Source organism: Silene latifolia, unplaced genomic scaffold (assembly GCF_048544455.1).
Source record: "Silene latifolia isolate original U9 population unplaced genomic scaffold, ASM4854445v1 scaffold_213, whole genome shotgun sequence".
Classification (NCBI taxonomy): domain Eukaryota; kingdom Viridiplantae; phylum Streptophyta; class Magnoliopsida; order Caryophyllales; family Caryophyllaceae; genus Silene; species Silene latifolia.
The window spans coordinates 65,483-89,457 of record NW_027413169.1 but is presented as its reverse complement, the minus strand read 5'-3'; the positions used below and the strand labels follow the sequence as shown (position 1 = coordinate 89,457).

The 23,975-nt window shown below is 39.3% G+C and overlaps 1 protein-coding gene across 1 annotated transcript; it reads left to right on the top strand.

The window, feature by feature from the left end:
• Positions 1-706: 706 nt before the first annotated feature.
• LOC141638671 (anthranilate synthase beta subunit 1, chloroplastic-like) lies at positions 707-6,477 on the top strand. Its single transcript, XM_074448018.1, has 7 exons — positions 707-1,194; positions 3,425-3,495; positions 3,634-3,671; positions 4,489-4,599; positions 5,030-5,129; positions 5,389-5,521; positions 6,177-6,477. The coding sequence occupies exons 1-7, from the start codon at positions 955-957 to the stop codon at positions 6,261-6,263; spliced, it is 780 nt and encodes a 259-aa protein (XP_074304119.1). The 5' UTR covers positions 707-954; the 3' UTR covers positions 6,264-6,477.
• Positions 6,478-23,975: the final 17,498 nt, after the last annotated feature.

The following is a 23,975-nucleotide window of genomic DNA, read 5'->3' as shown; positions in this document are numbered from 1 at the left end:
TTCCATAAGGAATAGTGTTTTTTTACCGAAAAGGTCTTAACTCGATCGGTGTTAAAGATAGAGGTATCGTAATAATAAGTCACGACTTCGAATCCCTCTCCCCCTGTATTGTACTGGCTTACCCTCATTTGTCACCGAAAGAATTACGATTTCATATCATTTTATCGAAAATGGATACATTGGTGCTACGTTTTTTGTTTTACAATTTGCATGAGTTGCTTAATACAACAAGCAAAAAAAAATCATTTTTAACATAAAATAGAGTCGGATTGTAGGTCATAATATCAACTTATATAAAGAAAAATCTGTAAGTCTTTAAGTTTAAGACGGATAGTGTCCGTCTTAAATGAGAATTTGTGAAGAAACATCTCAATTACTTGCGACAAACAACACCACCAACGCAGACATTTGACTCATTTTTATGTCTTGTTGCAGGTATTTCTTCGAAGCTCAGATGATAAAAATGAGTAAGGATTTGTCCGATCATGTGGCGAGCTACGATCGTCACTTCAACAATGTAGTGGATGAAGATGATCTTCGTGTTCATCCGTCCGTACGCCACCAACGCACTTTTTTTATTCGATGTAGTTACTTTTATTGTCACTTTAGGTTACTGTTTTACTAAAATAAGTGCATTTAACCGAATGAATCAAACGTAACAAAAAATACTTGCGATGAATATTTAGGATCGGAATCAGGACTTGATAACGGTGGTGAATAGGGGTAAAGTAGTGAGAAGTTGTGCCAGAAATGTGGGAGATCCTAACCGTAAAAGGACACTTAATTTGGCCAGCGCCTTCATGTCTTGACTTCCATACTTGGCTGCTTCCAATCTCTTTCCTTTGTTCCATTTAAATACACACTCACATTTGTCACTCTTCAACCATTTCATTCAAACTTCTCAACTTTTGTCATAAATTTCTTCCTCTTTTCTCAACAATTTCATCATCAATCATGCAATCCCTTGCTAACCCAGATTGCATTTCATGCATTTCTACTTCTTCAATCAAAACCCCGTCTCTAACTAAACAAATTCATCATTCACAACCCACATCTCTCAAATTTCCATCAAAGATTGAGTCTTTTGGTAAAGGTTTTGCTTTGAAGGCGGTTTCGCAGAGTTCTAAAACTGTTGATTCTAGACCCTTCATTGTTATTGACAACTATGATAGCTTCACTTACAATCTTTGTCAGGTTATTTCTGTAATCCTTTTTTGATTAATTTTGTTGTTTGTTTAAAATGTTGGGTTTTTTTTTTATGTAAAGATTGGTGCTTGATGATGGCTGTTCTCAGGATTGATGTGAATCAGAGCAAATTGTTGGGTACTCAGTTCGCCTCAGTCATTTGTTTACCTTTTTTATTCTTTGTGAGAGATGTTTTAATCAAAGATATACAAATGATTGGAAGGGAGCGAGTATTTGATAACTTTGATAGCTTCAAATGCATGTCTGATTTTGTAAGGATTGTTTTTTTGGTTGTAAATTTGTGCTTAATGATGGGTAATTGCCAATTTTGAGAATCAATTGAACTGTATTAAAATTAAGTTGATGTGAACCTGTAATGTGAATTAGTTGTTGGGTTATTTTGGTGTGCACCATTTGTGTATTTGAGCTTTTGATTGTATGGTTACGATTTTATTGCTGTACTAATTCTGCTACTTCTGTGGTTGGTCATTCAAACTTGGGAAAGTGATGTAGTTTACATTTTACTATGAAGAATCGGGCGAAAGCCTAATTGGTTGTAGTAGTCTGCTAGAGAGGGAGACTTTGCGGACTGTAAGTCGCATGGTCAGATCCCTCTCCGTTTTCTAATTGTAAGGCTCTTGTGCCTCATTTCACCCAAAAACAAAAAAAAAAAAAAAAAAAAAAGCTCAACGATTAGGAGACATGATTTCAAATAAGGCTGTCCCGGCCTGCTAATTTGCTTGGGGACTGAATTTGTAAACAGATAAGTTGACATGTTCTGGGGTTTGGGTTGGAAAAAGAGATAGACAGATGAGAAAACGCGCCTAAGAAAATAATTCTGGAAGGATTTAAATAGGAAAATGAAAATGTTGTTGAATCATTTGTGATGGGTTGTGCAATTAATTGCTGAAGGTTAGAGCTTGGGAAGTTAATGTTTGTTTTGTCGTGGCGCATGTAATTTGGAATGAGTGATGATGGTTAGTCTGCTTTGGTGTTTGATTGAATACACTCGAGTAGCGACAAAAAAATCCGAAGCTGTCAAATGTATCTTGTGATTGAAATAATGAATATAGTTAACCTGTTATGGACTGATGATGTATGCTTAACTGAAAAGCTTTTAGAAGCGACAAAGTTTTACGTGATACATTTAGTTTTTCGGAAAGTTGTAAATTCCACTGCTATGCCAAATGCACATGTCAACCTTGTCTAACTGCATTATATTTATTGAGAGATTTTTGTAAACGGTTAAAGGTTCTCCTAATATATAGTTGTAGGAAATATCGAGCCATAAGAATGCCTAGTGCAACTGTCAATCTCGAGCTAAAAGATCCTCTTCATAAACTGATTGTGACAAAAGACTCGGAAATTTACAATCGGTTCTGTGATACGCTGTTCCACTTGTTTATCAGCACACGTCGTTTATTTCGCTGCTGCGAGAAAATAATTTAATGTTCTTAGCTCTTTTTAAACCAGCAATAATTGGTAACCGCAAAAATTTAGGATTTTCTTTTATTATTTTACCTTGCTGAGAACCAAATAAGATCTCTTTATCCTTTCCCAATTCCCACCCTCTTTTCGTTTCAATAGCTTCTTTTTAGCATTACTTATCTTTTCTCAATAAAATCAAGGCTTGTTTGCTGTTTGCTGGTTCCCACTTCCCACTATAAATCGTTTAGAATTAAGTAATGTTGCTTTTACAAATGTCAACTTGAAATGTCGTAGTGGTACTGCGTAATGTCTTAGATATGTATCCATCTCACCATCATTTGTAGAAGTTGTGTCCTGAAGTTTGCATTGTTGTGGTGATGTGTAAATAGTTAATTTTCCCTTCTAGTTTACGAGATTTCCTTTATCTCCAGTCACGTTCACACTTTAGGCTGCCAAAATATTGTTCTTGTCTACAAATTATTTATTCCCAGCTTCACTTTGAATGGTATTGTGTGAATTCAACCATGTATTTTGACTTGTATACATGTTTTCTAATTGGAATAACTTACGGTTGATTATTTGACCTTCCGTGTTGAGGTTTGAAGATAGATTTTAAATTTAAGATTGTCTTAGAAATGTGCTCAAGTTTCTTGACACTTGCATCATTGCATGATGTGCCTTCGATAGATAAAGTATATAACTGTCTGCTATCTTTGAATTCTTTTTTTGCTGTAGTTGTAGAACTGTAGAAGATAACTATTTTAAAATCTATTTGACTATATCCTAATATTATGTTGGTTATGTGTTTTAGTATGTGGGGGAATTAGGTACAAACTTCGAGGTGTACAGGAATGATGAGATTTCTGTGGAGGATTTGAAAAGGTGACAAACGTTAACCTTGGTTATAGACACTTGTTCCGTTTTTTATGACTTACTGCCTATTTGAGTATCACTTATGCTTGGTATCATTTAATTGGGCACTATTGTGTTCTGACTTCATAATTTAATTGGCCGCAACAGGAAAAACCCAAAGGGAATCCTAATTTCTCCCGGTCCAGGTAATGAATTTTGCAGATCAGCTTTCAGCAACTTCCATTTATTAGACTTTATGTCGTGCACGTGCATAGCAGAGTAGCATACCACAAAGATGATATTATGAGTTACGATGACAACATCAACAACAACAACAAGAAAGCCTTAAATCTTGAAATAATATAGGGTCAACTAACATGAATTATGATCTAATGTCAAAGTTGCTAAACAATGACAAAGTAAAAAAGAAGGAAAGCGTGATTAAAATAAGTAATCAATATATTAGTAATGGTTCAAGAAAGTAACAAAAATGTGAAGATTTTCTTTTAACCTGACTATTTCCATTGAAATTTCCGATTCTTTCTCCTCTTAAAAACTAATTATTGAAAATATGTATTGATTATTGTTGTGGTGACGAGAACTGTATATCCTGAATACTACCTCTTATTTCATATGTTGTTCCACTTTTTCTAATATATGTGAGTAGTATTTTATTGAAAAGGGAACAACATATGAAATAGGAGGGACTATTTTTTAATCAACCTTTTAACATTTTCCTGTTCTAATTATTAAACATATGCAAAGCACATAAAATACAATGATTGTAGAAGTAGTTGGAGTGGGTGGCGTGGAAAAAATAAGAGTGTAGCACAATGTCTTTTAGATGACATCTCTATTTCAGAGTATCAGTAGTTCACACTTATTCCGAATTTCTGTAAATCTATCATCTAGGTCATAGATTGTTTGAATCGTACATCCAATGAATGTTCATTTTACTGCTGTTTTTATATAGTTATTCAGAGCAACTAGTCAGAATTCATATACCGCTCTTTAAATTAATAGGTGCACCGCAAGACTCGGGAATCTCATTAGCTACTGTGTTGGAGCTGGGCCCGACTATCCCCATATTTGGTGTTTGCATGGGACTGCAGTGCATCGGAGAGGCTTTTGGAGGCAAGTGCTAAAGTCCCTTCAGTTAGTTTATCGGTTTCAGTGTTTTGATACGTAATTTTCATCCATTTTGTTATGTCTCTACTTGTTGCCGGTGTTTATTGAACCCCTTCTCTTGCATAGTTATTCACATGTGGATTGTTTGTGTTCCGAGGCGATAGTGTTCTGACTTGTTAGAAACTTTAGCCTAAAACTGAAGATGTAGTGCTGCATATGAGCACAAACAAAAGGAAAGAAGTTGCTTTGAAGTCCTGAGTGACATGGACAATTGGACATTCCATTACCTGAAATAACGAATAATGTGAATGCTGAAGTCTGCTGTGTCCTTCTGTTTATTGTATACCGTGTCATGGAATGATGTTTGATTTTCAGTTGTAACTAAGACCTTTTTCTTTTTTGCTAAATTTTGTAAAACATTGATGGCATTTTACAGGAAATGTGGTGCGTGCTCCAAATGGGGTTATGCATGGAAAAAGCTCTTCGGTGTACTATGATGAGATAGGGAGCAATGGCTTATTTTCAGGCTTACCCAAGTAAGTATTTTGCATATGCAATGATGACGATTATTAGTATTTTTTTCCCCTTATATTTCCCACTTTATTTGCAGTGCGATTGTGAAATGTAATATCTCGCATTCTGAAAATTCCTCTTTTTTAATGTTCAGTGTACATACTGAACAAAATAATGCTCTATGTACTGATAAGTGTTAAAATGCTGTGCGGCTGTGAGCTTGTAAATTTACTTTTGTTGTAACTATCCTGGAGTTTAATGATTAATTCCCTATGGTTTCAGCCCCTTCACCGCTGCAAGATATCATAGCCTTGTGGTTTCAAGGGATGGCTTTCCTGATGTACTCGAGATCACTGCATGGACCGAGGATGGGCTGGTCATGGCTGCTCGTCACAAAGAATACAAACATTTACAGGTATAATATTCACATGAATCCTATGCTATTTGGTTCTTTGCCAACCAGAGCCTAACAAAAAAAAAAAAAAAAGAGCTATAGAAATTCTCTCTCAACTGGTGCATACCTGATAAAGCTTATTTTCTTGTGTAATCTGTGCATTGTTTATGGTATCATTGGAACATTTTTTCCGAACATTTTTTCCTACCCAGATGTCAACTAGATTCATTGGTAAAGTAATGAAGAGGTGGTAGTGTGGTACTTACAATTATGACCTGGATATCAGCAATCAGTATCAAAAACTGTTATTCTAGGTTTACAAATTACAAGATACGGAGTAACATTTACACCCACTAAATTGTTGCAGTTTTTGAGTATAGCATAAATAATCATTTCCTGAAGAGTTTCTTCCCTTTTATGTTTAGTCGCTATCCATAGTTTCAAAATGGGTTGTTGGTCTTTCTTGTTAGGTTTATCATCTCATGAGTCCCTGAGGGTTTGCTTTATGATGTACTAATATGAGTCGTTTTCCGCCTGCTGTAGCCAACAACTTGATGCTCTTCAATAATTTTATCCCATTTATCTATTTTAACAACCCTTTATTTTTTAACCCGTCATGATAACTATTTCAAACAATGACCCCATATCATTTTGACATTGAATTGATGATGTGCAGGGGGTGCAGTTTCACCCAGAAAGTGTACTCACTCCAGAAGGGATGGGAATCATCAAGAATTTCATCAAGACGATCGAGACCAATTGAGAGGCCAACAAAGAACTACAGCTCTGTTAGGAGTAATGTCAAGTAACTGTCAAATAGTATGTGTAGTAGGTCTTGTTGTTGCCCATGTCATATATAATATGAGGAAATAGATTTTCGGTTGGCTACAAGATTCTTATGTGTCTTGTAGAATCAATGAAATCTAATTATGTAGAATTGGTAATAAAATGGTTAACAATAACAGCAAATTGTCTCTATTTTCTGTTTTCAAGAGGAATCATGCAACTGATCTCAACTGGTGAGAGTTAGATAGATATCACTGGCCAGTTTGTTTTTGGGACAGTTTTAAATGTTGATAGTCATAAGAGATTGTGTTGGGCGCATATTAGGAGCACCATCACGACTAAAAGCGATATTTAATTTCATGAGACTTGGGACTTGAGTTCAACATTGATGTCCTATAAAAATGAAGATGTCCGCTTTCAAATTGACCGGTCTTGCTATTTAATCTGGGGCAACTTTCATTGATTTTTGAATAGGAGGAGTTGAAAAGAGCCAAAGCACTAAATTTGACTTGCCTCTCTGTCCAATCTGCCACATTCATGTTATAGCTCTTGTGCTAATATTGTTTAAGGAGAGTTACTCATAACCCCAGTTTAAAATCAAAATTAACCTCAATGTAAGTAAAACTAGGCAAATATATTGTCCGGAAATAACCTCAAATATACTCCATTCGTCCCAGTTATTTCTTTATCTTCGATTGACTTCAGAGTTGCCGTCTATCATCAAGATCATTAATCAAAGTCACCACAGACCACAACACAAGATCAAGTATCAGATGGAACTACTCAATTGGTTGACCTTCATTTGCCTCTCCCTCCGTCCCAATCATTTATTTACTAAACAGTTGACTAAGACGGAGAAATTATCCGATTTGACAGAATTCAATTTGGACATCATATTTACCCCAATTTTACAATAATATCAAAAATGAGATGGTAACTGAAACAAAATATTGTACATTAAACAACATAATAACATTATTATTTCAACAAATTTCCTACAAAATACAATTTTTTTTGGGAAAAGATCAAATTTCATAATCTCTTTAAGAAAATCTAGCACATTCTGTAATAACACTACAACCTCTCCTATAATGATTAGCAGGGGAAACACCACAGGTGTAATAAGAAGAACCTGCTATTGAACAAGGCACAACATCTCTCTTTAATGTCTCATAACTAATAAATCTCCTTTCTACACTTAATTTTCTTCTAATTACCTCAGAATTACCCTCAATTTCTTCCATTGTTGAGCAAGTTTTCACCTTTTCATCACAATTTGGATCAAGATGACTTGTTTTCTGTGAGTTTAAGCTGTAATTTGATGACCCATTTGAGAAATTGAGGAGAGTATGCAATATTATGAGTAGTAAAAGAAGAGGAAATGTGACTGATTTTGTGGGCATTGCTTAATTTGAGGGTGTTTTTAGAGAGAGGTTCAGAAGTGTGTGTGTGATAAATGAGAAATGTAATGGGGGATTTTGTTAGGGATTGTGTATAGTTTTACAAAGTTAGGTAGTGTGTCATAAATATGACAGTGATCATCGTATTCAGCAACTCTCATATGGCTGCATCAACTTGTCAGTTGTCACCCACAACTCACAAGCCACAAGTCCACAACTCACAAGCCACTAATGTTTGCATGAACTTGCACAAATTCTCAAAATAGACGGACACTATCCGTCTATATGTATAGACGGATACCATTTCCCCTCACAAAATACCCATTTACCATAAAGTGGGAAGCACATGGGGGTGCCCCACCTTGTCCCTCCTACCCATTTTATTAGAGGTCTTTACCCGTCTGTTCGCCCCACCCGTCTATACCAAGAGCTATTGATGAACTTGATACTCACTACTCACAAGCTCACCTTATTAACGGATCATAAAATTTTATGTTAGGTTGTAACACATTGGTAGAATAAAGATGGAAAATCATCTTTATAAGTGTCCTGGAAATATTATAGTACGAGGCCTTTTGGGAAGAAACCAAGAGTAAATTTGTGAGGACTTGACCCAAAGCGGACAATATCGTACTATTATGGAGTGTAGCGCCCTGTAATACTCCGCATTTCTGTTCTATGGCACTCGGCCGAGTAGGTAGGTCACTCGACCGAGCGTGCCATACTCAGACAAGCTGTGTTAGTCGAGTGGTGTTGGGGGATGTTTGAGAGTTTGTTTACACTACTGTTTTGGTGTACTCGGTCAAGCTGGTGGGGCACTCGACCAAGTAGGTCTCACTCGGTAGAGTGAGTTGTGACACTCGACCGAGTTGTCGGTCTGGAGAGTTATTTTCGTGATTCGTTTTTATGTTTAAAGGGGAAGTTTATAAGTCGTCTAACCAGTTTCTAATTGTCATTTCCAACCCTAAACATTTCTAAACACTCCATAATCTCTCTAAATCATCTAGCAAGGGATTTATCACTTGGATTCGGGATTTCACCTTACGTCGTGTCAATCGTTGTTGTAAGTAGCAATCTCTATTTTTATGTTTATACTAGACCTAACTCTAATTTTGGGGGATTTTGGGGAATTGATTATGGGCACCCCTAGATTGATTATTGAGGGGGTGGTTAGTAATTGCATGTGATTATTATTTGTAGGTGACAGTTTCATGGAGGATTGCTATTGCGATTACTTGTATGTGCTTGGATTGCGAAAAGGTAGGGTTTCCCTACTTAGTGCAATTTGTGATTTATTGAATTGTTGTGATTGTTCGTCATTGTGAATATATTATTGTGGTTATTGAGATTGTTGGATATGGGAGGAATGGACATGGATATTGTGGAGCCATGTCACGAGATGGTTTCACCCCCATGTTTCGTCCATGTGACTCTCGTCGCAAGGGAGATCACTCGTTGCGGTGAGCGGGGATTTTATGTTCAGTGCTGCGGTCTGACATCGGCAGGGGTGGGTTACATGTTGCTATGGGAACCCGACTACTCGTTGCGATGAGAGCCATTGGTTACTATGGAGTTTGAAGATGATGGAGTAGTGTTGAGTGATCTTGTACATTACATGTTCTTTGTGTTGTTTTGTGAATAATTGTATAGTGGTACTGACCTTGTGTGGCGTTTCTTTAGTTGTTGTCTTGTTTGTCTGTTTCTGCGGTGATCCATTTGATATTGCCGGCAAATGGTGAGCAGTGAGACTTTTTCAGGTTGTCTATGGTTGCTGGTTTAGGTACATGGGGTGTGATAAGGCTAAAGTCGTATCACCTAATCAAAGTAAATCTATCTCAGTACTAACAAAATAGCTAGTGGTAAGACATGTATGAATCCACGGGGAGGCGGTAATATTCAGTTTGCTAATATTTAGATCGTCTTAAAGTAACAATTTCTTGGGGGTTTGTTTGGTTTGTTTTCTAACAACTAATAACAAGTGAAATGAAGATGAATAACAATAATATTAAGAAGTTGTGGACATGGGCCACGGGCGATCAATGGATTTGGGCCACCTACCGATCTGCCCGGTCACGGGCCACCCGCATGCCAAGCCAATCTGTGGGAGACATACGGTTTAGAAAGCCACGCTCGGCGGCATAAAAATGCTTTCAACCGGATTGCTTTAGATCGGTCGGTTTCGTCTCGGCAAAGGTCTCGAAACGATACAGAGATGTTCGGAGTCGCCACCAAGCATTTGTGGGATGCTTGGAACCCGTTCGAAATCCACTTTATACCTCGGTCAAACGAAGCACAAAGCAGTGTTTGACATAGGTACTAAAGATAAGGACTCGTTCCCCTTTTAGCATTCTATGCCTAAAATGACTCTCGTACGCCCTGTATAAGGCCATCCACTATCCAAAGGTTCTGAGTAAGGGGTGACGGTACGTATTGGGAAGCCCTTTAATCGGACACCCAATCCCGCCCGCATTAGCGGCCTCTACTGATCGATCGTGGTTGTTTAAGTGCAAGAGTTGATAAAACGGTGTAAATGCATGAATGCACATCCAAAAGTTTTAACCTAACATGTGAGCTTTCTAAGTCGGTTTGTTAATCCAAGTATCAGGCATAAGATGTCAAGTTGGATTTAAATTGATTTGCATGTGAAAACGGAAATTAAACATCCATTTACCAAGTTCGGGTTATGATGCTTAACACGATCCATTTATTGAAAAAAAGGGTGTCAAATGACAAAGTGTAAAAAACGTAAACTTGTCAATCTGATCCGTCACGTATTCGGATAAACCGTAATCGGGATCGTCCTAGACAAGTGCCAAAATGGGACAGAACAATGTCAGGCAGCCCTGTTAAGGCGCGAGCCTATTGGCGAGATAAAGAGCTCTGCCAAGGTTTTGAAATATGAAAGCAGAGGGCCTCTTGGGGCGCGAGCCATGGGGCGAACCAAGAGATGCCTCCTGGTTGTTAAAATGGTTATTTAAAACCGTATTTGTGAATAAATGATTTGCAAATGTTGTTTGCATGACTCGGAATAATTACTATTGTGTTAGTAACATTCGTTGTCGGATTTGCATATTTGAGAAGTATAGTTTACAAATAACAATGTAAAATGTTTGATTTGAACTAATCATGTTAAATTCATTTCTTTGTAATTAGTCAAGTTAATCATCGTACTCGGATTAAACCGACATGGTATAAAGAACCAAGGATGATTATGAATTATGACTAATATATTTGCAAATGTAAACAAATGAGAAAAATGGTAAATAAAAGAAAAGGGTGTTAAAATACCCATTAAAATGTAATTAACCAATAATATCATCGAGTCACAGAATAAACCGTCATGGTATAAAGAACCAAGGGTGATTATGATTTATGGTTAAAACTTGTAAAAATAAATAAAATAAATTAAAAAAGGGTTTGAAAATATTTGAAATGGTAAAAACCGATTACAAATATGAAAATAGATTAAAGAGGAAAGATGAGAACAAACACGGTTGAGTCGACTGGACACCCCATTGAGGCGCGAGCCTCGTGCATAACAATGGGCTTCTGTCTCAGGCCAAAACTCGGTTTTGGCTCGTCTAACCTACATTTGAATCGTGTTATGCATTGTTCATGCTTATAAACTCATCAAAACAGTAAAGACATGAATTAAAGTGAGATATTTACACCCTCAAACTTACGTATTTTGATGTTTGCGTGGTAGACGACTTTAGAGACGGTTTTCTCGTTGTTACTACTCGCGATCAAAGAAGTTTAAAAGAGTGCCTTAAAAAGGATTTGGTTTTGAAAATATGTTGAAAATATGTTAATTAAAACATGTTGATTGATGAATTGAGTTGGTCAAATGGGTCGGTCGTATGCACGGCGACGGTACCAAACAATATGTGTAAGGCTTGTGTTTACGATCGGTAGGTCGTAAACACGTGTCGATTTTGTAACATAGGAAGTCGGGTCTAAAATTTTAAGGGAGAGGTGAAGGGGCGGACGCTCGCGTGAAGATTATGGTGTGTGAAGGGTGGTATTTATAGAGAAATGTGGGGTGGTAGGTCGGTTGTGTTTGCTTAGAGGCTAAGCAGACACCTGTTTTAGGCGCGAGCTACCTCGTGATGGAAAGGGGTGTATTGTCCCTTTCAATTTGGACGTGGCCTATTCTCCATCCATTATTGATTTGTGGTAATCAAATAGGATGTCGTGTAACAATATGGGCATCTAATAAGATGATTTTGGTGTTACTTGAGGTAGGTGTTTTGTGTGCTTAACTCGGGTTTGACCCGTGTGAGTCGGGATTTAAATTTCGAGTCGGGTTTTAGTCCGGTGTCGGTTTTGACTCTAATTAGGGTCATTTTAATGGAAATGACATGATAAAGACATTCATGGCATTATTTTTGACATTCGAGATTTGGGTTGACTCGGGTTGACTCGAGTTGCGGGTTTAAAGTCGGGTTTGGGTCCGAAGACGGTTTTAACTCTAAATAGTGTTATTTTAATGCAAATGAAATTAGAAAACTTTTGAAATCATTTTTCATATCCGAGTAGTGCATTAAACCGTCTCATGTATAGCCAATCCACGCACGCATATCAAAAACACGTTACAGTTCGATCATCATCGGGTGGTTTTGGAAGGTGCAAATACGGGTATCTCTGAGCCCCCACTTTGGTGAGGCTTGGACGGGCGAAAGTCAAAGTATGATCTCAGTCAATCGAAGATTACATCCTGAAGACCATTGCGACGTTGAGGCGACTCAAAAGGGTTGGAGCCAAGGACCTGCCGTCGGGAAGGGCGACGTCGAGGCGACTCGGGGATTCGAGCCAAGGACCTTCCGTCGGGAACAGTTTAGAGTCTGTCGACTTCCGGTCCGGGTCGTTTAAAGTCTATTAGACTACGTATAATGGCTCGCCAGCCATAAGAAGGAGTCATACCTTAGGCATCTTCGGGATACGTCCTTGAATCTTTTGCGCGCAAAGGCTCGCCAGCCGGTGTTGAAGGTGGTGTGTTTTGAGGCTCGCCAGCCATAGGAAGGAGTCATACTTGAGGCATCTTCGGGATATGTCCTTCAATTGCATCTTGTGCGCGTGCAAAGGCTCGCCAATTGTGATAAGGAGTCGCACTTGAGGCATCTTCGGGATACGTCGTTGGGTTGTATCTTGCTTGCGGACAAAGGCTCGCCAGTCGTGCTGTGGATATGAGGAGGGCTCGCCAGCCGTGGTGCATTATTGTAGATACCTCATTTCTGCACATCTCGCAAACCACCCGGTGATGACTGGGCCGCATGTTTGGTACGCGGAACGATTTGTGACAGTTCGTAAGATTATCGTCAAGTGATTGCTCAAATATTAATGTCTACCTCTTAGTTGTCATCTACGTCCCGATACGGTCGTTTTGACAGTAATTAGAGTACATTCGGAGTCCGGGCCTAAAACCGTCTTCATTTTCTGATAACCGTTAAATCCCGAGTCAGAATGTTCTGGAATATTCCGGATATTTCTATTCCATATTTCATAAATTTTATCTTTTGGTAAACAATTTCCCGTAATATTCACATAGGATATTAAGGAAAACCGAATTATTTCCGTCCTACCATAACTCAAACACGGAAATCTTTCTTCCGCAGGAGGAAACCCCTTGGGAACAGCGCGGCGGAGTCTGCGCCTCTTCCAAGAGACGCAGATGGCTGCTGCGCCTCTTCCCAGCCCTTTCTCGCGTATTTCTCGTATCTTTTTCATATCTTTCCGAGATTCACTTCCAAAGAGTCTCCGAAACCCTAATTCCTCCACGTGATTAGTATAAATAGGAGCCTTCGCTCCTCATATTTCTCACGCGAGTGTCCGCCCTTCTCTTCTCCCTTTGCATTCTAGACTTTGTTCTTACTTTTTGGCGTCTACGTGCTTGAACTTTCGACCACGTAAGCTCGGATCCTTCTGAGTACCAGCCTCGTTTGCATGACCGACCAATTTGACCAACTCCACATCAATCAACTTAATTAATCTAATCGTTTTCCTCTTACGAGGGCACTTTCTTTGCATTCGCGTCGAGCATCACTAATCGATATCTTAGTCCTTATCGTTTCGTCAACATGTAAGTCTGAGGGTGTAATCTCTCTTTTATTTATTGTATTTTAATTATTGTATCACAATTGTAAGGTTTATGTCGAAAATACCATTAAAACCGATTTCTAAAACCATGCTTTGAAACCTCTTTTTACGGATTTCCAGTAGATAACCGTCGAGAAAGGACGCAGCAACTGCTGCGCCTCTTCGAAGGAGCGCAGTTCCTGCTGCGCCTCTTCGTGAGGCTACCGCAGTTCCTGCTTCCTTTCTTCTTCGTTCGTCCTCTGTTGTTCGTCAAAGTTCTTTATTTTGTTTCGTTTGTCTGTTAATTCTTCATCATGATAGCATATAATTCACATGTATATTTATTATTCATCTTTAACATGTTTTAAATCATCACAAATCCGACTTAAATCCCTTATAATCCAATATTTGCGGGTTTTCGTCATTAAATTCAATTCCGGGTTATAGAGATTCAATTCATCAATATTGGGTTTTTAAAATTCGTCTTTGATATAGTTTTCATCATTATTTGTCATACCTATCATATATTCATCATTAATCCATCGTATTTAACTTAATTAATTGATTTAATTTGTTTAGTTTGTTAATATTTTTCACTCCCTTAATTAATCCATCTTATGTTAATTCGTTTAATTAAAGTCTTATTCATGTTTTATTTTTTTCACGACCCATTCATATGTTAAATAACCTATTAATCACTTTCATCCGAGTAAATAATTTTAATCAATCTTTAAATTCACCAATTGATATTAACAACACGCAATTCCGGCTTCACAGCCAGAATTCAGTCGAAACAGACGCAACGTCGTCTGCTGCGCTATTCCCGAAAGGACGCAGCTCTGCTGCGCTTTATTCGAGTTGAATCCGTCAAACTCCGTTTTTGCCTTGACCTAGTTTATTTAGTCTACGTATAATTAACTATTATCCGTATTATCACCTTCTGATTTGTTCGTAATTTTATTCTTTTTTTTTCTCAAAACATCCGTTTTAAAGGTATTTTCGACATAAATCGCCTAATCCAATGTAATTATTGTAATTTTCTTTTGTTGTATTTATAATTATTGTATTTCTTGTATCATTTGTATGTTTTCACATGTAATTGAGCATTAATTCCAACTTCGACCCAATTGTTTGCTAAATTGATTGTTCACCGACTTAGTATTAATTCTCACATGCTAGGATTAAAACTTGGATGTTGCATTGCATGCATATAGCCGACGATATATCAAGTATGAATAACTTCCCTAATCATTAGTAGAGGCCGCTATCGAGGCGGGCCGGATTAGGTGTTCGATCAAAAGAGTTTCCTAATACGTACCCTCACCCCTTACTCCAGATATCTGTGAACACCCGTGTTCATTGGCATCCACGAGAGTCATTCTAGACATAGAAGGCTAAGGGTAACGATTGCTTAGTGTTCATGTCTCTACTTTGTGTCTTGACATGACACGAGGTATTCGAACGGTTCCAATTTCCCATAAAAATTGGTGGCGACTCCATACAAAAATGCAAACGCTTGTTTCTCTTTTCCTCCCAAGCGCCCCGTGGGCCCCCGCTCCACGCTTTGGCGACTCAGCTGGGGATAATACACTTACGTGTAGCAAGGGTGAAACTTGAACAAGGTTAGGGAATAGTTTGTACAAGACAATTGTCGGTTTTCATAACTCGGTCTTCCTAGACCATTTTATTCGGCCTTCCTAGGCCCAACCCAACCCATTCGACCAATAGTCCCGTCTAAACGGTCCTAATTCTTATTTGGGCCTAAGGATGGATAGCGATTGACGTCATCCATACCATGATGCTTACTCTTGTTTGTATCAAGGGCCTTCACTACTTGAGAAAATGGACTAGCAATCGGCCTTACTCTTGTTTGGCACGAGCCTCTCCACAGACTTCGGGTTTGATGGTTCGGTATGGCAACCCACCCTTTAAACCAAAACCCTTTTAAATGCACTCAGCATCCCGTTATAATGCTTGTATAAATGTTTGTACCTTACGTGATCACCACTTCTAAACAAAACCATGACGAGTTTTCAAAAATCAAAACCCATTTTCAAACAAAATTTCGAAATAGGCTTTCAATTAGCGCAAAATCCGGTCAAAACTCTGTCCGTTTGTCGTGTCAAAATTCGGGCCACAAGCCCATTTCAAAACCTCACTTCGAGTCCACTCCTACAACTACACTATAGTTGACTAGGACACACATTTTCAAAAACCTTGTCTTTCTTCAAAGCTCACTCAACACAAGTGGCACACACCCACTTCACGAGCCAAAACATTTCTTCTTTTAGCAAGTGTGTTAGAATGGTCGATCGTGTTTTGATTCGTCGCCGATCTCTTGTCCAGTTTTTCAAGATGCCTGGATCCAGCGAAACAAATCTCCACCAACTTCAAGATGGTAATGATCGAATCCTAGCCGCGCTAGCCCAAATGCAAGTCACCCAAGACCAAGTCTATGACCGCATTGAACTCATTGAAGGCCGTATCTATGCCGTAGAGGGAAGGTTGCCCCCTCATGAAAGTGAAGTAATAGGTGACTCTGACAATGAATCCAAGGATGAAAATCCTCTCATGGGGATGATTTGTGGGCGAGAAAAGACTCCAATACTTAGAGGAGCAATTGATGTACCTTAAAGGGGATGACATTTATAGGGAGAACAATCGCAAGTATGAGGCCGTCAATTCCAAATTGCCAACTAACTTCAATATGACGGATATCCCTAAGTTCAAGGGACACGAGAACCATTTGAACCACATCCGTGCCTTCAAAGATTACATGTCTATCAAAGGCATCAAACCCGAGATGTTCTTAAGGATCTTTCCTTCATCTCTTGACACTATCCCAAAGCAATGGTTCTACTCCTTAGATCACAATAAGGTCGCTACTTGGGAAGACGCCGCAATCGAGTTCTCTAAACAATATGCGAATAATGCCGAGATCCAAGTCAACATGCGTACTCTAGAGGTTCTTACCTAAAATGACAAAGAGGGATTCACCGACTTCCTAAGTAGGTGGAGGAAGACTAGCACCCAACTAGTTGAACGCCCGGATGAGGCTACCCTTGTGGAAAAGTTTGTAGATAATCTCAAACCCATCTATGCCAATCATTTGAGATACCAAAACATCAAAACTTTCAAGGACTTAACCGTACTAGGGACAAGGATTGAAGATGACATCCGTAAAGGACTCTTGTCCAAAACGGTAGGTCGAGGATATCAAGGGTCCACAAGTCGTTCATACGGCTCTACTAGCAAGACCGATGAAGTTAACCTTCTCGAGCCATCCAAGAAAAGCACCCCACCAAGGAAATTCACAAATCTTGGGGACACTTACTCCAACGCTCTAAAAAGATTAATGAAGCAAGGTAAACTCCAACCCATCGGACCTACTCCCGAACCCGAAAGAAAATCCAAATTCTGGGACGAGAACTCGTACTGTGAATACCATATGGGCAAGGGACACGACACAAAAAAATGCTACAAGTTGAAAAACGTGCTTCAAGACATGATTGAGAATGGTCGACTACCAATACCACCGGGAGGTAAGCCCAACAACACTCAGAATCCTCTTGGAGTTCTAGTGATCACAAGTGATGAATCTACCTTAGATTGCTCACACCTCATTTCTCCATGCGAAAACGAAATTTATGCAATCGAGAATGAAGGGCTCTACTCTACTATCTCCCCTACCATTTCCGACTTCATCACATGGGCAATGAGTGTGGATAGACAAGTTTGGGAATTAAAAACATGGTGACAACTCTACATAATCCCAACGCAAAGACCCGAAGAACATGTGCCACTAATCTTCTCTCAAAATGCTACTATGCAAGAAGTAATCACCGTGGTTGATAAACTAGTTGACCAAATCATACGACTAGAAGGTGATATCGTGAGAATGAGGGAACTAACTGCAATCAATGGAGTTTGGGCCGACGATGACGAGGATGAGTATCTCACGCACTGAAAACTCCCTAGTCAAAGAAATAGTCCAAAATGGTGAAGACCAAGATGTGGACCACCTAACTCGTTCGGGTCGCCCATATCAAAGCACTACTCAAAATGGTCCAACCAACGTCATCACACCAATTGACAACGAAGATGACTCCACGATCATTTGCTCAAGCAATTACGAGAAGACAAAAGCGATCTTTCGATCTGGCAATTAATAGCAAGCTCATTCCCACATCGCCAAGCCTTACTGCAAGCTTTGGCCAAACTAAATGTAGCACATAACTCCACTCCTGAAGATGTAGTCAACTTGGTCTTCCAAGAATCACCGAAGCTAAGTAATCCTATTACTTTCTCGGACGAAGATTTGCCACCTTTTGGCGCTAGTCACAACCTTGCTCTATACATCACTGTCATTTGTCTAAAGAAGAATGTGCCAATGACCTTGGTGGACGATGGCTCTGCAGTCAACGTCATACCCCTCAAAACGGCATACAAGCTAGGCATGAAAGAGTCGGATTGGACCCCTACCAATCAAGGTGTGCGTGCGTATGACGGTACACGATGAAAGGTGGTAGGACTTGTTAACCTAACCATAGCCACAGGGCCAATCGAACGGAGGGTTAACTTCCAAATAGTGGACATCGAAGCTTCCTTCAACATACTTCTGGGAAGGCCGTGGATTCACGCTTCCAAAGCGGTAACATCCACTCTTCATCAAAAGATCAAGATCCCACTAAATGGCAAAGTAGTGACGATCACTTCGTCACCCATCAAGGCAATAATCGAAAAACAGTCAAACAATCAAGTCCTTGCGGATCCCGTGTACGAACTTGGGGGCTTCCAAAGTGTAAGTGTCATAGAAAGCGAGTTGGCACCCTTATACTATAATCCCTACTCCAACTTGGTGGTCAACCACATACTCAAAACCCAGGGATACTTCCCTGGAATGCCTTTAAACCTTACTCGAAGAAACACCTTCGCACCATACAAGGAAGGCAACTCAAAGAGGATACCACTTGGACTAGGGTACAAACCCACAAAAGAGGAGGTTCTCGAAATTCTTGCCCAAGTCCAAAACCGTAAGCATGTAGGAGTCCAAATGCGATCCTATCTCCCTACTTTAAATGGGTACTTCGTTCAAGAAGGAAGTCTAGAACTCTTTCACGGATTTCCCGAACCTTGGCATTATCTCGAGAGGAAGCTAGCCGGAATCGAGATCTTTCACGATTGCTACTTTATCCCTCCAGAAACGGTTCCTACCGTCAAAACCCGTCAAGCACCTTGCTTAGACGAACAAGCTGTTAGCCTATTGTTTGGAGAAGATCGATTCGTTAGGGCCGCGCAGGATGAGATCATTACCATGATACTTCAAGACGATCGCTTCAACCCCACCGCGTTAATCACGGAAACCAACGCAAGACAAGAAAAGGATGGAGAAAATCAATCAAATGGACCAACAATCAAGGAAGACTCTTCAAGCTCACCACTGGAGAAGGAGAGATGTTCAAAGGAGAACCAGAAGACGATGAGTTCGAGTCGGAGTCGGAGTCAGAGTCGGAGTCTAGAGAAGTCATTAGAGAGTCTACTCCTGTCGTCATCCCCACTCCCTTTGTTTCTCCTAGCTTAGCCTCGAGTAGTCACAGTAGTTCGGGAAATGCCCCAACCACTGTCCCTTTGCCGCCACTGACCATGGATCAGTTGGCTTCTTTGTTTCAACTTTACTCAAATTTTAATATGAATAAATCGGGTTAACTTACTCTTTGTGTTATCTTGAGTGCAATTATATTTACGATGATACTGAGGATGACCAAGACCCGGACTCAATTGAAATACCTCCCTACGTAGCCAAAGAAATACTACGGGGAAGGGAAAGAGGGACCAGTAATAGAGGACACCGAACCCATCAATGTAGGAACCGAACTAGAACCCCAAGAACTTAGGATAGGGACTACCTTGAGCTCTACCGAAAGGGCCGATTTCATAGACCTCCTAAATGAATTCAAAGACGTTTTCGCTTGGTCCTACAAAGACATGCCAGGGATCGACAGGCATATCGCCGAACATAGGATTCCGATTAAGCCAGGTTTCAAACCTGTAAAACAGAAGTTTCGACGAATGAGAACAGAATGGGCTCTAAAGATTAAGGAAGAAGTTGACAAACAATTCAAAGCCGGATTCATCAAAGTTTCCGAGTATTCTGACTGGGTAGCTAACATAGTACCCGTACCCAAAAAGGATGGGAGAATCCGTGTTTGTGTTGATTTTAGGGACTTAAACAAAGCAAGTCCAAAAGATGACTTCCCTCTACCTCACATCGACATATTGGTGGACAATACTGCAGACCATGCATTACTATCCTTCATGGATGGGTATGCGGGATATAATCAAATCAAGATAGCCATGGAAGATATGCATAAGACCGCCTTTGTCACCCAATGGGGAACCTATTGTTATACGGTAATGCCGTTTGGATTGATCAACGCCGGAGCTACATATCAACGCACCGCAACTACACTCCTACATGACATGATGCACAAAGAAGTTGAGGTATACGTAGATGACATGATTGTCAAATCCAAGGAAAGAGAGGGACACATTGCGAACCTTCGCAAGTTCTTCGCAAGGCTACGAAAGTACAACATGAGGCTCAATCCTCAGAAATGCACATTCGGGGTAACATCTGGCAAACTCCTAGGATACGTTGTTAGCCAACGAGGTATAGAAATAGATCCTTCCAAAATCAAAGCTCTGATCGAAATGCCGCAACCTCAAACAGAAAAAGAAGTCAGAGGATTCTTGGGAAAAGTACAATATATAAGTCGATTCATATCGAAACTTACGATGATTTGTGAGCCTATCTTCAAGAAACTCAAGAAAACGGACCACACCATGTGGGATGATGATGGAATTAATAAGAACAATAAATAAAGAGGGAGAGGGAATAATAAACATTAAATAAAAAGAGAGAAAGGAGAGAAGAAATTACTGATATAATGATCCGGAATAAAATGCAAAGTAACAGTGTATCGTTCCAAGAGAAAAGAGAGAGTCAGAGTGTCTCCGGAAAAAAAAAAGCCTCCATAAACTGACGACCTCACTCCTATTTATAAGAAATTAGGAGTTTAATTAAACCTAATGACGGAAAATAACTAAAAAGCCCAGCCCGTCAGCAAAAATCCACTCGATCGAGTAACTAAATCACTCGATCGAGCAAAAGCATAAAAGGAACTGGTCGATCGAAAAGAAAAATAGTCGATCGAGTACTTATTCATCCTAAAACCACTCGATCGAGAAGAAGTGGCTCTCGATCGAGCAAATGGGCTCTCGATCGAATAGAAGTAGTTCTCGATCGAGCACTTCTCAGCGCGTAATTCCTGCTTCGCGCACTGAACTTCAAACGGCTGCCATTCCTTCGTTACTTGGACAAATAAGGCGTGGTTGGTGGCGTTGGAAAGCTAAGAGGATAAGCTTTCACCTCCAACTGGAATCACCTTAATAACTGTTGTAGAACTCGAGATATGGCTCTTACAAGCAGGAACTAGCAAATTGAAGCACTCTCTTGGCTCGCCTAACTTCCTTACTCCAATGCGCATCTCAAAATAGCACTTTCCAAGCTTCGACTCAACTCATCTCCTAAATGCATGCGTAGGGACATGTTTTAGGCTTGAATCTACTACTTTATGGTCCATTCCTGCAATTAAGACAAAATACACCAAAGTAGCATATTCGGGGCATTTCGTAGCATAAAACCACGATAAAAGCATAGAAATACGTGCATAAATTGGGCTAAAAAGACTATATAAAATGCACGTATCAAATCTCCCCAAACCAAACCTTTACTCGTCCCCGAGTAAACTAAAATGCAACTAAAGGAACGGAAAAGATAACTCAGAGCTAGCTACAAATGCCCACTTAAGCCAATTTAATGCAAGCAAACTAACACTTATAGCAAAACAGTCAAATGCAAACGAGTTATAAGATGTTTATAATAAAGCTGAACCGTCGACCTTACAAGACCTTTAACAATGGACTCTCACGGGTCACTCTTCTCTCATGAAGCAAAGGGTGAACATATATATGTAAGAGAGAAAGAAAAATAGTCGCTCACCTAGACTACGACCCACATAAACATGCATGCAACTAATATGATAGACAATTCTAACTACCGTACACACATTCCAACCAAACAAGGTCCTGTCACAGCCGAGGGCTTACAAAGATATGGTAAAGTGAGGCAATGGGTAGGAAAAGGCAAAACATTTATGGGAATGTGGAGGTATAGGTGATCAAGCTAGTACCTAAACAAAACCATATGAGACATATCCATTTCCAACTCAATTATGAATAAATACATGCCCTTCAATTGGCATAAATCTCACCAAACCAAACTGATAATACTCCTCAAATGATGTAAGATAGAACATAGGAGCAGAAACCGTCAACCAAACAACATCTTTTTTTTTTCTTTTTCTTTCTATTCTTTTTTTTTCGGTTTCTCTTCTTCTTTTTTCTTCTTTTTTTCATTTTCATTTTCATTTTTTCAATTTTTTTTTCAACTTCTTTTATTTTTCTTTTTCACGTCATTTGTTCATCATCCTCCTTTCCTTCATAAAATACCAACTCCGAATCAACAGAAAATACGCCAAGATTTGATACAATAAACAGTATACCGCAGAACAATCTAAACTAGCTTGACAAGGCAGGCTAAATTTGGGATGTAGTTAAGGGTCAACAGGCAAATTTGGCTAATGTGGAGTTTATGGGTAAAAATGAAAGAAAGGGAAAATGTAAGCACCTCCCTGCATGTGACACCAACCACTAACCCGAATGTATGACGGCAAAAAGCAATTGAATTTCATATATGTGCAAATTGATGAACATGTTATGCAAGGAGTAACTACTCACAATCCTACATGAAACTGGTCATAAATGACACCAGTTTATAAGGCTCTAATTCCTTAGAAATTATAAGTAGGTTGCCAAAATTTCAGGTCAAGTCTATTCGTTCAGCTAAATTTTAACATTAACTCGTAGATATGCAAAAGACAAAGCTAAAAGATAACAGTTAAATGCAAGGCTTAAGCAAAAAGACAATCGCAGTGCAATGTCATCATTGAAATCTACCGTTCCGACTCAACCTATATGCTAAAATAAACGTGAATTTTTTGAATTTTTGAAATTTTTTCAATTTTTACGGAATTTTTGAATTTTTAACAAGAATAAACAACAATGCAAACATAAATTAAACGTGATAACAGAAATGCAATAAAAACAACATGCAGACACAGATATGGATGCATAACCTCCCCAAACCAAACCGTACAATGCCCCCATTGTACCAAAACATGGAAAGGAAATGCAAACTGAAAGAGAAAGAGAGTAAAAGCGGGAAGCTCACAAAATGTGCGAATAAGGGAACCTCCCCAAACCGACCATGAACATGGGAGGTTGCTAAGGCCCGGAAAACCGTCTCAGGAAGCTAATCCAAGTCAATAACACTCGATCAAGAGGGATAGTAGCTGATCGAGTAGAATGGGCGTCTAAAACTGCTCGATCGAGTAAAATAGCAGTCGATCGAGTGGTTCTCTATTTGTAGGTGGTCGATCGAGAGGAAGGTCTGCTCGATCGAAGGGAATTGCCGGCAAAAGTGCTCGATCGAGTAAAATAGCTACTCGATCGAGTGATTCTCAGCTAGTACCTGCAAAACGCAATGAAAAACAGCCCGCAAACTAACAAGACAAGCGTACTGAGATAGTCTATGGTATAAAACCATTTATTACAACTGAAAGTAAATAAAAATGCAAAATAAAATCGCCGGGTTGCCTCCCGGGTAGCGCTAAGCTTCATCAGTCCTAAATCGACCTTCTTTTCTTCGAGCCTCTCTAATTAATCACAATCAAAACAAATTCAAAGCGCGCGCAACTTTGTCAAATAGGCTGCGCATGTGCTACATGAGAAGAGTAAGTAGCACCAAAGTGGAATAGCAAAGTAGGAAATAAAGATATGTAAACATTTAAGTCTAACAAATTTCCTATGGGCGCTCCTAAATTTATCCACAAAATATAGGAGCGCGGGAGCAATTGTCAATAAAGTAGGGCTCCATTTCAGATTAACGAAATTAAAATGATAAGGACGGTGAAAAATTGTCAAATTATACGACCTCATCGGGAAGGGGTAAAGCATTGGGATGCGCGACAAAAAAGTCAACGAGGCAATTTACTATTAAAACAAACAATAAATAAATTATCGTTTACTACCTC